Source organism: Podarcis bocagei, assembly GCF_964188305.1.
Source record: "Podarcis bocagei genome assembly, chromosome: 2".
Taxonomy (NCBI): domain Eukaryota; kingdom Metazoa; phylum Chordata; class Lepidosauria; order Squamata; family Lacertidae; genus Podarcis; species Podarcis bocagei.
In genome coordinates, this window is record NC_138126.1 from 841883 (window position 1) to 858047 (window position 16165).

General features: G+C 46.6%; 1 protein-coding gene across 1 annotated transcript; it reads right to left on the minus strand.

The window, feature by feature from the left end:
• Window positions 1-3319: 3319 nt before the first annotated feature.
• Window positions 3320-15795, minus strand: LOC308580916 (uncharacterized protein). The gene is made up of 2 exons (XM_081183215.1): window positions 15724-15795; window positions 3320-7928 (listed from the first exon to the last, which is right to left on the minus strand). The coding sequence occupies exon 2, from the start codon at window positions 7841-7843 to the stop codon at window positions 6605-6607; it is 1239 nt and encodes a 412-aa protein (XP_081039341.1). The 5' UTR covers window positions 7844-7928; window positions 15724-15795; the 3' UTR covers window positions 3320-6604.
• Between the last annotated feature and the right edge of the window lie 370 nt (window positions 15796-16165).

Genomic DNA, 16165 nt, shown 5'->3' on the forward strand with positions numbered 1-16165 from the left:
GAAACGGTCCACCCATTTAGAGTTGTGAATGGCAGTCCTTAACTGGCCAACCAAAGCTATGGAACTTGACAAAGGACCTGGTTTGGCTCCTTTCCTCCTCAAGATTCTACCCCACGTGCCCAGATTTTGGGAAGGGGCGCAGAGAGGCACACACACTTGCAAACGCAGATAATAGGATTGCAGGCTGTCACTAAACAAAGAGCAACGTTTCTTCTGGATTTCAGTTTGGTGGGATTATAAGTACAGTGGTACCTCTGGTTACATACTTTATTCATTCCGGAGGTCCGTTCCTAACCTGAACTGTTCTTAACCTGAAGCACCACTTTAGCTAATGGGGCCTCCTGTTGCTGCCGCACCGCCGGAGCACAATTACTTCATCCTGAAGCAAAGTTCTTAACCCGAGGTACTATTTCTGGGTTAGCGGAGTTTGTAACCTGAAGCGTATTTAACCAGACGTACCACTGTATGGCTTTCGGGTGGGGGTGTCGTCAGGGTCAGACTTGGGGGAAGGGGCAGGAGGCTTATGGGGCTCCACATAGCAGAAGGACCAGGGCCTTCTCCAAAACTCCTTGTCTCTCTCGGAAGTGGAGCTTATTGGAGTTTCACTGCTCTGCAACCTTACCTCCGGGGGTGCGCACGTTCGAAAAGGAACCTGAAGCGTCGGAAGCTTCCACGCAAGGGGGGGGCAAAAGGAGCCCCTCGAGAGACGGGAGATTTCACAAAGGGGCGGAAGGGCAACAGTGGGCAACCCCCTCCCCCTTATATTGCACGAAAGGAAATCGGGAAGGCCATGTTACTGAGGAGGACTCTTCATCGCGCATGAATTCACAAAGATCAAACGACAAATCCTGTTTCCCCGCCGTTTCCCCTTTTGTCTTCCCTTCAATGGGTGGGGATAACGTGAAATAAAACCACATCCATTCAAGACCTCCCCCCCCCCACCTTAGAAAAGCCCAGCCAATCAGGAGTCACCATTTTGACAGCACCCAAACTGTGGACCAATCGGAAGCTTCCGTTCTGACAGCCGCTATGACCGTTTAGCCAATGAGAAGCGCTCGGCTCCTGACAGTTGTGAAGCAGCGCCCCCTAAAAAAGGAAAGGGCTATGCAGGTACTGCACCTGTCAAAGCCTTGCTTCTTCAAACCGGGCTCAGCCAAGTTTCACAGCAGAGGATGCCCGTTGGGTTCCAGCGAAATTGTGAATTCCACCCTTGCAACCAAGTTGCATTAAATGTAATCCCTAGATTTTCTCTGCGCCTATTCCTCTAGGTGTGGACCTCTAAAAAGTCACATAAAATCACCCCTGTCATTGACTTTCATCGTTTTGTGCTTATTCAGATCAGAGGAGGAATGGGTAACAGGAGAGGGCTCAGAGCTTCTACTGGGGTCAGCCATAATCCACAGGAATCATGTCCACAGGAATCTTCCTGTAAGGCCAGGATCTGAGATCCCAGGCAAGACAAAGGGGTGCATTTGACTTGACTCAGGGAGCAAGTGTCACGGTGAACACAGGTATGAAAGGTATGTTTGAGTGACTGCGACTCAGATTTCTGCCTGTCACCACACCTCTTTTTCAACATAACGAATGACGGATTTATGATCCGGTTGAAATCATAGACCAGCATAAGGTAGAAGCCGCTACAACCATACATACAACCGTAGAAATAAGGGGCACACATTCTCTTACAGTAGACCAGCACCAGATAAAAAAAAACATAAAACACATACAGTTGCATTCAAATTATTCAACCCCCATTGCAAATCAGGTTTATTAAGATGATTTACAGACTTTCAGCTGTTTGCCATGAGCAAATCAAACAAAAGAAATTGAAATACCTCAACACAATGGATGCATCAGTTGGTTCCCCCAAATTCAGCTGAACACGTTGTTGTGTTAGTGGAACACTCAGCAGACTCACACAGGGGAAGTCCTTCCCAATGGGACTTAATAATAATAATAATAATAATAATAATAATAATAATAATAATAATAATAATTTATTATTTATTTCCCAGCCACTCTGGGCAGCTTCCAAAAAAATATTAAAATACTGTAATACATCAAACATTAAAAGCTTCCCTAAACAGGGCTGCCTTCAGATGTCTTCTAAAAGTCTGGTAGCTGTTGTTCTCTTTGACATCTGGTGGGAGGGCATTCCACAGGGAGGGTGCCACTACCGAGAAGGCCCTCTGCCTGGTTCCCTGTAACTTGGCTTCTCGCAGTGAGGGAACCACCAGAAGGCCCTTGGTGCTGGACCTCAGTGTCTGGGCTGAACGATGGGGGTGGAGACACTCCTTCAGATATACTGGACCAAGGCTGTTTAGGGCTTTAAAGGTCAGCACCAACACTCTGAATTGTGCTCAGAAATGTATTGGGAGCCAATGTAGGTTTTTCAAGACCGGTGTTATATGGTCTCGGCGACCGCTCCCAGTCACCAGTCTAGCTGCCGCATTCTGGATTAGTTGTAGTTTCCAGGTCACCTTCAAAGGTAGCCCCACATAGAGCGCATGGCAGTAGTCCAAGCAGGAGATAACCAGAGCATGCACCACTCTGGTGACAGTACACAGGCAGGGAGGGTCTCAGCCTGTGTACCAGATGGAGCCAGTAGACAGTTGCCCTGGATACAGAATTGACCTGTGCCCCCATGGAAAGCTGGGAATCCAGAATGACTCCCAGGCTGCGTACCTGGTCCTTCAGGGGCACAGTTACCCCATTCAGGACCAGGGAATCCTCCACACCTGCCCGCCTCCTGTCCCCCAAAAACAGTACTTCTGTCTTGTCAGGATTCAACATCAATCTGTTAGTCGCCATCCATCCTCCAACCGCCAACTTAAGATATACCTGTTATTGCAGGCAATGCTTCACAGCCTAACATACCTCACAGGGCTATTGTCAGGATTAAATTGGGGGCGGGACCATGTAACACCACCTTGAGATCCTTGGAGAAAAAGCTGTTCTATGAATACAATAAATCAATCTCAAAAAGTTCAGGTGTGTAAGGTTCTCCACACAGACAGGAACAACTAGCTGCCCAAATATAAGATAAGGAACAACAGGCTTGCCAGTACTGCATATGAAAAGGATCTAGAGGTCTTGGAGGACCGCAAGCGTCAACCGTGTGGTGCAACAACAAAAAAGGCAAATGCTATTCCAGGCTGTATGAAGAAGAAGAAGAAGAAGAAGAAGAAGAAGAAGAAGAAGTAGTTAACAATGAAGATTGTAATTTATTGCAAGTGCAAATAATAATAATAATAATAATAATAATAATAATAATAATAATAATAATAATAATAATAATAATAAATTTTATTTATATCCCACCCTCCCCAGCCGAAGCCGGGCTCAGGGCGGCTAATAACAATCAAACAATCAAATAATCCAACATTCTAAAACATTTCATTATAAAAATTAATTAAAATCAAATTAATGGCAACCTTTAAGCAAATTTCTGTGCAGGTTGCCAGAGGAGGGAGTCAGGCTGGGCCCTGACCAAAGGCCTGGTGGAACAACTCTGTCTTGCAGGCCCTGCGGAAAGATGTCAGGTCCCGCAGGGCCCTAGTCTCTTGTGACAGAGCGTTCCACCTGATTTGATCCGCAGCCGAGAAGGCCCTGGCTCTAGTTGAGGCCAACCTAACCTCTCTGAGGCCTGGGACCTTCAGGATGTTTTTGTTTGCAGACCGTAGGTTCCTCTGTGGGGCATACCAGGAGAGGCGTTGAAAACGCTGTTACTCTTTACCTTCTTAGTCTTATTTTATTCTGTCCCTAACTCTTCTACCTCCCTTCACACAAGAACCAACTGCACTAACTGTCTCTCTGTTTCCAACTGCCTGCCAACCGCTTTCCCAACTGCCTTAACCAACCAACCAACCCACTAAAAGCAACCTGGGGCTAAGCCCTTTTATAAACAGGTAGGCTCCACCTCCAGCTTTCCTATTGGTCTGCCTATTAACCCTTTCTCTCCCCCTCTACAGACATTTCCAAAAGAACGGGCAAACGCCACAGCAGCTTATACATACACGTTAATATTCAAACTCTCATATATTGTTTATATTTTATAAATAAATTGTGTCGCAACGCCTCCTCATTCTTGGCTATGTGAAGTGTTCAGATAAAACATTATCTCTGGAGGCATCAGGAATAAAAGGGCTGTTTAGTGGCATAACCAGGAAGAAGAGTTTGGATTTGATAACCCGCTTCATCACTACCTGAAGGAGTCTCAAAGCGGCTAACATTCTCCTTTCCCTTCCTCCCCCACAACAAACACTCTGTGAGGTGAGTGGGGCTGAGAGACTTCAGAGAAGCGTGACTGGCCCAAGGTCACCCAGCAGCTGCATGTGGAGGAGCGGAGACGCGAACCCGGTTCCCCAGATTATGAGTCCACCGCTCTTAACTACTACATCATGCTAGCTCTCTCAAGATACTTTTATTTTTCAAGAGAAATACAACATCTAGGTCAAGGGAAGTCATAGTCCCACTCTCTTCTGACTTGGTCAGACCACACCTGGAATACTGTGTCCAGTTCTGGGCACCACAATTTAAGGAGGACGTTGACAAGCTGGAAGGTGGGCAGAGGAGGGCAACCAAGATGATCAAGGTTGTGAAAACTAAGCCTGATGAGGAATGGTTGAAGGAGCTGGGTATGTTTAGCCTGGAAAAGAGGAGACTGAGAGGAGATATGATAGCCATCTTCAAGTATTGGAAGGGCTGTCACATGGAAGATGGGAGAGCAAGCTTGTTTTCTCCTGCCCTCGAGGGCAGGACTCGAACCAGTGGCTTCAAGTTGCAGGGAAGGAGATTTTGACTAGACACACAGGAAATTTTTCTGACGGTAGGAGCTGTTTTTACTATTACTATTATTATCAAAGTTTTCTTGGTTTACAAAGGTATGTGCAATGTCTTTTTTTCAAGTTACATTTTCCATTGGTCAGTTTCATTTGCTGAGACATTAGGGTTACGTTAGGAAGAAAAGGGGGGGAGGAAGAGGTGGAGGGGGGATGGTGAGTGGGGGGTGGGGGTGGGCTTGGGAAGCAATGTTTCTAATTTGCTTAATGTGTGGGGTTTTGCATCAGCGTAGTTTGTGTGGGTTCTCTTTGCTACTCACTTGTGTTCCTTTGGGTGGTGAGAGAAATTGGGGTTGGCCTAGGGTGCGGTTGCTTGTTTGTGGTTGGCTGTGGTGAACTTTGTTTTCGTGTGCGAGTATGGTGGGTGGGTGTTTTTTAATCAGGTTAGCCATATTGATTTGTATGCTGTTATGAGTTATTTGTGGTGTAAGTGGCCATTATTGTCTTGGAAGATGTTTAGTAAGGCCAGTTCTGGGGTGGTTTCTAATACTTGTTTGGTTATTTTACTTATTTCTTGTATGGCTGTTGTCTAGAATAGTTGGATTTTGGGCACTCCCACCACACGTGGAGGTATGTGCCTGTGGAGGTACACCCTCTCCAGCATTTTGGTGAGGTTCCTGGGCGTATTAGCGCTAGTTTTCTTGGTGTTAGGTACCACATGTAGGTGAGCTTCAGTGAGTTCCTTTCTTTTCGTTGATATGGATTTAAATTGGGATTTAGAGCACATTCTGGTCCATTGAGTGGGGTTAAACTCATAGCCTATGTCATCCTCCCATTGTTTTTTGATTCTGTCTAGGGAGTTTGTAGGATTTTGGAGTCGTATTTTGTATATTGCAGATACCATCCCTTTACCGTTTCCCTTTGTTGTTAGGAGGAGGTTTTCAAAGGTTGTCAGGGGGCTAGTTGCTGCTGATTTTACTACTGGATTGTTTAAGAGGGCATGTAATTGGTGTTGTGTTAACCAGGGCATTTGGGTGTCTTCTAGTTTGTCTTGTATTTCTTGTGTTGACAAAGTTTATTAGGCGATATAAGCCTTTGGTTTGCCAGGTTTTTATCTGGAGGTTTTGTGCTGCATGAGGGAATAATGGGTGGTACGCAAGGGGAATTAGTGGAGATGGGGTTGGGGATAGTTTGCCTATTACTGTTTTGGAAAAGGCCTTGGAAGGGAGCAGGCCCTGCAGTCCTCCCCACAGCCGATGGTCCGAGGCCTCACCGCAGCAGGAGTCCCTTTATAGCTGGGAGAGAGGGCCTGGGCCACGCCCCCTGGGCCAGTTGGAAAAGGCCCTGGAAGGGAGCAGGCCCTGCGGTCCTCACCCAGCCAATGGTCTGTGCATGTAAAATTATATACATATAAAGTAATAGAAGCACTTCCTGCACACTCCTTCCATTCAAACCATTTCTGCCTTTTCAGTTTCTTGGTAGATTGTTGGGTTTCAACTCTTAAAGCTTCTCCTCCTTGTGAGTCCATTGATGTTTTGTAAGAACATCAGGACTGAAGCGCTATCGACACTCCATATAAGTGCTTTTCCCTTTTTGAGTTTGCTGGTGGTTGCTAAGGTTTACACTTCTATTGAAGCTCTTTCCACACTCCATACATTTATTTGCTTCTCCTCGAGTGAGTTTGTTGGTGTCTTCTAAGGGGTCCACTCTGACTGAAGCTCCTTCCACACTCCATGCATTTAAATGGTTTCTCTCCTGTGTGCCTCCGTTGATGAATTCTAAGTTTTCCACTCTCAGTGAAGCTATTTCCACATTCCATGCATTTAAATGGTTTCTCCCGTGTGTGTTTGATGATGCGCATTCAGGCATCCACTCTCAGTGAAGCTCTTTCCACACTCCATGCATTTAAATGGTTTCTCTCCTGTGTGCCTCCGTTGATGAATTCTAAGTTTTCCACTCTGACTGAAGCTCTTTCCACACTCCATGCATTTAAATGGTTTCTCCCCTGTGTGAGTCCGTTGATGAATTCTAAGGTATCCATTCTGACTGAAGCTCTTTCCACACTCCATGCATTTAAATGGTTTCTCCCCTGTATGAGTCCGTTGATGAATTCTAAGGCTTCCGCTAGTAGTGAAGCTCTTTCCACATTCCATGCATTTAAATGATTTCTCCCCAGTGTGAATTTGATGATGGGCATTCAGGCATGCCCTCCGACTGTAGCGCTTTCCACACTCCATGCATTTAAATGGTTTCTCTCCTGTGTGACTCCGTTGATGAATTCTAAGGTTTTCGCTAGTAGTGAAGCTCTTTCCACATTCCATGCATTTAAATGATTTCACCTCAGTGTGTGTTTGATGATGTGCATTCAGGCTTCCACTCTGACTGAAGCTCTTTCCACACTCCATACATTTAAATGGTTTCTCTCCTGTGTGCGTCCGTTGATGAATTCTAAGTTTTCCACTCTCAGTGAAGCTCTTTCCACATTCCATGCATTGAAATGGTTTCTCCCCTGTGTGTGTTTGATGATGTGCATTCAGGCATCCACTCTCAGTGAAGCTCTTTCCACACTCCATGCATTTAAATGGTTTCTCTCCTGTGTGCCTCCGTTGATGAATTCTAAGGCTTCCGCTAGTAGTGAAGCTCTTTCCACACTCCATGCATTTAAATGGTTTCTCCCCCGTGTGACTCCGTTGATGAATTCTAAGATCTCCACTCTGACTGAAGCTCTTTCCACACTCCATACATTTAAATGGTTTCTCCCCTGTGTGAATCCGTTGATGAATTCTAAAGTGGCCACTCTGACTGAAGCTCTTTCCACACTCCATGCAATTAAATGGTTTCTCCCCTGTATGAGTCCGTTGGTGTTTTCTAAGTGCTCCACTCTCAGTGAAGCTCTTTCCACACTCCATGCAATTAAATGGTTTCTCCCCTGTGTGACTCCATTGGTGTTTTCTAAGGTTTCCACTGTCAGTGAGGCTCCTTCCACACTCCATACTTTGAAATTGTTTATGTTCTCTGTTTTCACACTCCATGTATTTAAATGGTTTCTTCGTTATTCCCATTTCACATGGCCCACCAGAATTCTGATTGCCTTCTCCCTTGTCTTCTTTCGATGGGGAGGGGTAGGGAGAAAATCCTATTTGTTTTCTAGGAAGAGAACAAAGGAATATTACACACATCAATTAGCACCTGCTCTTATTTTAACGTCTTGTACAATCTCTCCTGTCTTCCATATGTTCCAAATTTTTAGGCAAATGAAATAATGTAAAATAATGGTCATGCATCATCAGCCTTTTATAGCCCTTAATTATTGTTAATGAAGCAGCATTATCTTAGAATACGGTTGAACTGTGGGGTTTACGTTTTATAAAAAGTGGTTTCTCACAGGAAAGGGAGCTGCTCTATGTTCCATGAACCTGGCCACTATTCATCAGGGTCCTAAGTTCATCATGAAGTTCTTCATCCTCTGCACTATAATCCTACACCCCTTGGACCACATTTTGTCCCCTTCGACCTCTAGATCTTTATTCATCACCTGCACAGTCCCTTTGGCCTCAGAACGTCCATACTGACCATTTTGGGAGACCCATATATACCGTAATTTTCACTCCAAAACACACACTTTTTTGCTCCTAGAAAGTAAGGGAAAATGCCTGTGCGTGTTACAGAGCGAATGCAGTGGATCGGAGTCAGTCAAGCAAAGCGGGAGCCGCTTGAGGGCTTTGCACGGCTCTCGCTTTGCTTGCTTTACAGCCAGGAGGAGGGGCTCTCTGAAAGTAAGCAAAGCGAGAGCCACTTACATGCTCTACGAGGCTCTCGCTTTGCTTGCTTTAAAGCGACCTACGGCTCGGAGGAGCCATGGAGGAGGGAAGGAGAGCCATGGCAGCAAAGCGGGCAACAGCCGCTTACACGCGAGGAGGGACAGACGGGAGCCATAGCGAGCTGGGAGGAGGCAGGTGGCTCAAAGCCAGCAGGCACTTTTAAAGTAGCCAACAATGCAGCAGCCTCAGCTAGCAAAGGTCCACACACTCTCTAAATGGAGCAATGAGGCTGCAGAGAGACAGGAGGACTTGGATCAGGAAGGATAAAATTTAAGCAACCAGCAGCAAAAAAAACCCAACCTGGAGCTCTCAGCCACGAGCGCAGTGAAAACCAGGAAGTAAAAAAAAAGGCTAGGGAGGGCACAGGATGAGGGAGAGGGGAAAACTAGGCAAATCCCCGCATCTCAGCTGTTTTCAGGCAGGATAGATTTGAGCAATGTCTGGGTCCTAGTGCAGCTATCGCTTTTTTGTGCTCCATTCTATTGCTGCTGGTGGCTGCTTATCACTGATACCAGTAGCCACGTACACAAACAAAGTAGAAGGCTGCAAGGAGCGCTTTTACACAGCTAATGGCGAATCCCCTGCAATCCAAGTCCTCCTCACTTGCTCAAATCTATTCTGCCTCAAAACAAGGAGCAGAAGGAACAGGCTGCAAACTGTTAAATGGCAAAAACCCCAGGCACAGGGCAAATACCTTAAGTATACCTTTAAAGCAACAGTGCTCTTTCCCTCCCTCCTCCCCGCTCAGCTCCCGAAAAGCTCCTTCTCCACACACCCCACACGTGCTCCTTGTCCCTTGAGTGCTTTTCCTTCCTCCCCACTTAAAACGTGGTTACAAAGCACGGATCCACATGGATCATCAGGGTTTTTGCACTAGGCTACCCCAAATTCACCGTCAGATCACATGTCTGTGGCCACAGCATGAACCACAAAAATCATACATCCGCTGTTTCATTTAGAATATTTTTTTCTTGTTTTCCTCCTCTAAAAACTACATGCGTGTTACGGTCAGGTGCGTGTTATAGAGCAAAAAATACGGTAAGTCTAGTGACAAGGCTTGGTGCTTGTGGTCGGTTGAAGGAGTGCTCAGTTGGAGAATGTTCTTGGGGTGGGACCTCCATCTCTCAGCCTTGCATTCTTGAATGGAGAGAGCTGGAGATGCAGAAGAAAAGCAGCTGGAGCCTGACTGCTGGGAAGGCCAGATTGAGACACCCACCCCAATTATGATTTATAATAATTATATGCCGCCGGGTCTCGCACCCGCCTCCTGACACTGGCTTATCTTAGCGGAGAATCCCTGTCCAGGCCTCTCTCGCTGTTCTTCCTCCTTTGCCCTGGGTGGCCAAGGGCTTCCGGATATTCTAGCTCTGCTCCAACTGGGAATTATTTATTAAATTGTTATACTTCTCTTCATTTGAAGATCACAACATAAAAATATGTGTGACACTGAAAAAGGTGAGTATTAAAGGTGAATAACACTAATTGTGGGAAAGAATAGAAAGAAGATGAAACCAGTGGTGTGTCCACCTGAATGTAATATAATAATAATAATAACAATAATGTGTAAAGAAGAAATCAATCTTCAAATCAGTTTCATATTCCCTGGCTGTATTTCTCAGCCACGATTGTGACTCGGAATCTTAGCCACACTTTTTTCTAGAATATCAACTGGTTCTCTTTGTAACAGGAGCCAGACATCCCTTTCTTCCCCCTCCTCTGAAAATGCGGAATGGGGGAGGCGGGGCACATTGACACACCAACAATATTTCAATATCGAGATATGGTATTCGTGTTGCGACATCACCAAAATGTGTCTTTACATGTGTGAGTAGAACAGTTGCGACAGTGCTGCCCACCAGTTTAGCCGTTGGCATTTGACGAGAGAACCAACTAAAAAATTATGTGAAATGTAAAAGTGTTCCAACACTTTTTTACGTCATTTAAGTTAAGATTTAAAAATACCAAGTTAAAAAATACCAAGGTACGTTATTCCACTTAGTAATCAGGATTACACGTGATTTTCAAATAAGTTCAGTGGTTTTATTAACAATTGCTAGTTGACACTGAAAATGTCCGTTGGGGCACTTTGATACACTAAGACATGGGACGCACTGATACGTATAAAAGTGCCCCGCTTAGTGTACAATAATCTCTAAACAAGTGTCATATCTCAGGAAAAAACCAGGATCTTGTACGTTTGCTTCCGCATTGCAAGTGTTGATTTCAAGGATGTTGTTTTGCGGTTGCCAAAACCAAATCTCCCAAAGGGAACATCATCTCTTTGTACTTTTTCTATTGACTTATGTGGATATAATGTGTAATAGAAGCTAACAGATGCTTCGAGTTGTGTGTTTTCGATTTTATGCACTGCGCCAAACCTGCAAGTACCAGAACAGGTTACTTCCAGGTTTCGCGCTTGTGCAGAACCACTAAATCACGCTTTGCACATGTGCAGAAGCACCAAATTGCAACCCACAAATGCGCAGACGCGGCGCTGTGGGTTGTGAATGTGCCTCCCGCACGGATCACATTTGCAACCTGAGCGTCCACTGCACAGGAAACATGGCACAGAAGACCTTGGAGTCTCACCATGGAACACAACAACAACAACAACAACAACAACAACAATTGGTTATACGTCACTTTGGGCTGCCCTGGGCGGTGGCGTAGGGGGTCCCCGTTACAACAGCCCTGCAAAATAGACCGGAGTTGCTGCGCGCTTTTGGGACTTGGAAGAGTAACTTACGGCAACCGTAAAGGGCAGTCCAGTGTCGAAATTACGGGGCCTCTTTTAAATAGGGGCTGGTGTTTGAACTTGGGCTTTGCTAATGTTACGGAATTGGCAGGGGGGGCACTTGTGTGAGAGCAGGTTTCTTTGGCCGTCTCCCCCTTCCTTGATTGCCCCTTCTGCGTTCCCATGGCAAGTCCAGCCGAATTCGACTATGGCGTGTGGTGCATATCTCCGCCTTCAGACGGAGGGAGCCAGGCAGCTTTCTGGGTCGTGTGCCCAACTTTTCATGAGCTGATATTAAATCCCAAAAGAACTACAGCTGCTTGTTACAAAGGGAGGGGGCCGATTCCGGTAGGTTAATGATATTAACTCTTTCCATGCTCATTTCTGATGCTCAGAAGCAGGTGACCCTTTCCTAGACCTTCCTGATGACATTCTCAGTTTGACACACAGTATTTACACAGAAACACGGATCAAACACAAAAAACCCTTTACATAACTCCCTTTCTAAAATACACTGAGACCATCTTATAACATATCCCCGCTATAACACACAAGTTCTAATTAAATCCTAATATTTACTATGCCTAAACATTGAGCACCACAGACTAATAATAATAATAATAATAATAATAATAATAATAATAATAATAATTAATTATACCCTGCCCATATAGCTGAGTTTCCCCAGCCACTCTGGGCGGCTCCCAACCGAGTGTTAAAAACAATACAGCATTAAATATTAAGAACTTCTCTAAACAGGGCTGCCTTCAGATGTCTTTTAAAAATGGGATAGCTGCTTAATTCCTTGACATCTGATGGGAGGGCGTTCCACAGGGCAAGCGCAACTACCCAGAAGGCCTTCTGTCTGGTTTCCTGTAACCTCACTTTTTGCAATGAGGGAACTGCCAGAAGGCCCTCGGCGCTGGATCTGTGTCCAGGTTGAACGATGGGAGTGGAGACGCTCCTTCAGGTATACAGGACTGAGGCCGTTTAGGGCTTGAAAGGTCAGCACCGACACTTTGAATTGTGCTCAGAAATATACTCAAATATTCCTCTGCAGTAAAGGAGGCAAATGGAAGCCTTCTCATTGTCTTTGTGTTTACAAATACTGTCTTAAGGAGGGATGAACAGGGTGGGCCTGTGACCTGGATTCAGGAACTAAAGTATTTACCATCACAAAAGAATGGCCAGGCTGCCCAGGTAATGCAGTTAGTGACCATTAACAGGTATCCTTGGGGACAGGTTTTCTGCTGTAGACCGCCTCCTGTGAGGTATTCCTGCTGTAGACAGTCTCCTTCTGTATGATATTTGGGGGTGGTGGTCTTGGGTGGGCAATTTCAAAAGACTATTTAAGGCCTTGCACACCTCCCTCCTGGTTGTGGTGGGGGGGGGACCCTGTTGCAATAAAGATCAGGCTACTAGCCGCTTTGCTTCGCCATATACACTGGTTGGCCTCTGTTATTTTCTCCTACCTACCGTATTTTTCGCGCCATAAGGCACACCTGATCATAAGGCGCACCTAGTTTCTAGAGGGGGAATTCAAGAAAAAAAATATTATTTAAAGGGAGCGCTGAGCAGAGCTCCCCGGTGCCCTGCGGAGGCGTTGCGCCACTAAGGCAGAAGCGAAAACAGCTAGAGGGAGCACTGCGCAGCGCTCTCTCTCGCTGTTCTGGCTTCTGGGGTAGCCCGCGAAGCCTCCGCAGGGCAGCAGCGAGCCTTCATCCCGGGCTTCCCCCGCCAGCCCTGACAAGCTCTGGGAGTATTCCCCACCTCCCGCAAAAGCCCACAGGAGCTGCGCACCCTTTAAGGAGCGTGCGGCTCCTGCGAGCTTTTTTACGAGGTGGGAGAAGGGACTGACGCAGCCAGTCAGTCCCTTCTCCCTCCTCAGGGAAAAGCCCCCAAGAGCGGCGTGCTCTTTAAAGAGCGTGCGGCTTCTGCGGGAGGTGGGGGAATTCTGTAAGATTATTTGGGGAAGTTTTTCTAATGAAAAGATATTGTCACAGATGCTTGTTTTTGCCATTCTCAAAAGTGTGAATTTGTGTATCTGCAGAGATAACATGCCTTTTCTTCACAGGAAAAATGTTATAAAATAAATATACAGAGTTGAGGGGAAACCTTAATCCCATTGTTCCTTTGCAGATTTATATACAGAATCAATCCCTTAAATGCTGAGTTCTAAGAGGTTCAATAAACAGATTGTTTGCAGTGGAAGAGATCTGCACAAGTAGCTAAGTGTGAAGCAGTAAAAACGAAAGTGCAACCTTGTGAGCAGAATACTCCACACATCTTGGGGTCTTTGTGTAATAATTGTGCAAGTCAGACTTGAGGCAAGTGCTGAAGGCTCTTCAGGGCTGGCAACCTCTTCCCAATCCCACTGGGTTCCAACAGCCACACTAACACTTAACTGTACAGAATAGGCACCTGGATGCAGAAGCCAATCCAAAGGGGTGGCTGGTAGTGGAGGTGGTGAAATCCACAAGTTCCGAGTTTTTCATGTGTGCTAAAACTCAGCCTGCTTGGTTGTTTAAAAAAAAAAATGTTTACCAACATGCTATAATATTATTGTTTTACTTAAATAAATTGCTTAAGTTGTTATTAAGGAAATGATTGTTTTTCTCCTTCCAATAAATTACAGCAGAAATGTTGTCCAAATATATACAGTTAACTTATTAAACCTCAGAATGATTTCATAATTATCTGTCTATGTATTTCTAATAGTGTAACCAAATCAGAAATTTTTGATTTAAATAGAATCATACTGACTAGTGATTTATTGTAAATTGTGATTGAAATCAATTTGATTTATATCAAATTCACCCTGATTGCAATCTACCACGACGTCTGAAATAAGGCTGGAAGTATACAGAGGCGAACAGGACAATGTCCTGGCAGCTGCTACGACTTAGGGTTCTAAAATGGATAAATGAAAATATCATCAATCATCACACACTCAGTTTCATCAGCAGGCAAGCCAAGATGCATCCTAGCAGGACTTTTGGGTTTGGGCTAGGCTATAATTGGTGGTATTCAGGACAATCCAAAGTATGGAGATAAGTCGTAGTGAATACAGATGATCTGGGACAGCCAACACCCTCAGCAGGGAGGCTGGGTGATGGGGGTGGGGGTCAGTGGTGCTGGAAGGGGAGGGGTCTCTGATGAGGCTCCTCTCCCTTCCTTTAACCCTTCCATGGACTCCCTCTCTCCGTTTCCCCAGCCAAAAGGGACCCAGCCAGGCGCCCCACGACCCCAGGGATTCCTGGGGACAAACTGGTAAAATCAGCAATGCTACACTGGGTCAGAAATATAGGTCATGATTAGAGCTGGGCGATAAATTGGTATATTGCCCAAGACTGGCTTGAAGTTTACATCGTGATAACTGTTTCCTAATACTGAGCTGGCAATATATTACGAATCACAATGTGTGCAAGGGCTAGGCAACACCTGCTTTTCAACATTGCGATAACTTACCAGCTAAACGCTGTAATGTTAGTAGCAGCTAAACCTCACAATGTCACCTGCTAAATATTGCAGGGCTATTAGCAGATAAAGAATGTAATGTTATCATTACCAAAACTCACAATATCACTTGTGGTTTGTTACCAGCTAAACCTCCAATATCACCTGCTAAATATTGCAGGGCTATTAGCAGATAAAGATCGTAATGTTATCATTACCAAAACTCACAATAACACTTGTGGTTTATTACCAGCTAAACCTCACAATATCACCTGCTAAACGTTGCCATGTTATCAGCAGCTAAACATTTAAATCAGCCACAAGGTCTGAAATAGGGGTGGAACTGTGCAGAGGAGAGCAGCACAATGTCCTTGCAATTGCTACTACTTAGGGGTCTAAAATGGATAAATGAGAATATTATCAATCATCATCTCAGCGGGACTTTTGGGTTTGGGCTTGGCTAGCAAATGGTGGAATTCAGGACAATCCTGTATGGCAATGATGATCTGGGACTGCCAGCAGGGAGACTGGGGAATAAGTGGTGATGGAAGGGGCGGGGTCTCTGTCGAGGCTCCTCCCCCTTTTCCATTAACCCTTCCCTGGACTCCCTCTCTCCCTTTCCCCAGCCAGGCGACCCCAGGGAGAATGGGGGGCCTCAGCCCCACCCCCAGCCCTGCTTGGGGTCCTCCTTCCCCTTCCCGCCAGGGCAGCTGAGCCTCTCTCGGCCCCCCAGGAAGGAGGAAGGGGAGTCTGGCGGGGCTGCTGCTGCTGCTGCCCAGGAGACCTTGCAGGTCTGGGGTCCCCCCTTCCCCCCCCCCTGGGTCGGGGCCTGGATCGGGGCCCCTGTCGACGGGCCCCAGGGAGGGCGCTCTCCTTGCGGGGGGGTCTCTTTGTCCTCCCCCCTTGTCCCCCCCCTTCTCTCCCTCTTTACCTCTTGGTCCTCCGCCTCCCTGGCTCCGGATTAGTCCGCTCTCCTTGTCTGCAATAGAAAGGGCGGGGGGGGCGGCGGGGGGAGGGGGCTCTTCAGCGACGCCCCTCCTCCTCCTCCTTTCCCTGTCTGACCACTTCCGGCGCGTTTGGCGGCGCCACTTCCGGCGCCTTTCCCGACGCGCGTGTCCCTAGAGCCACGTCTCCAAGAGCAGCCCCTCCCTGTGTCCGGAGGGGAAGGCGAGGGGGCGGCGCTGCCTCTGGCCTCCTGCTCTGGGGGCTCCATGGGGACCCGGCCCCCGCCCCCCCCAACTGGGCCAGTGGAGGCCGGGGGGGGAGGGTCTCCTTCTGGGCCTCCTTCTGCAGGCCAAGCCCTCCGCCGGGGTCCTTCTGCATGCAGAGCAAGGGCTTCGCCCCCTGACAGCCCAGCCCAGCTGCAAACACCA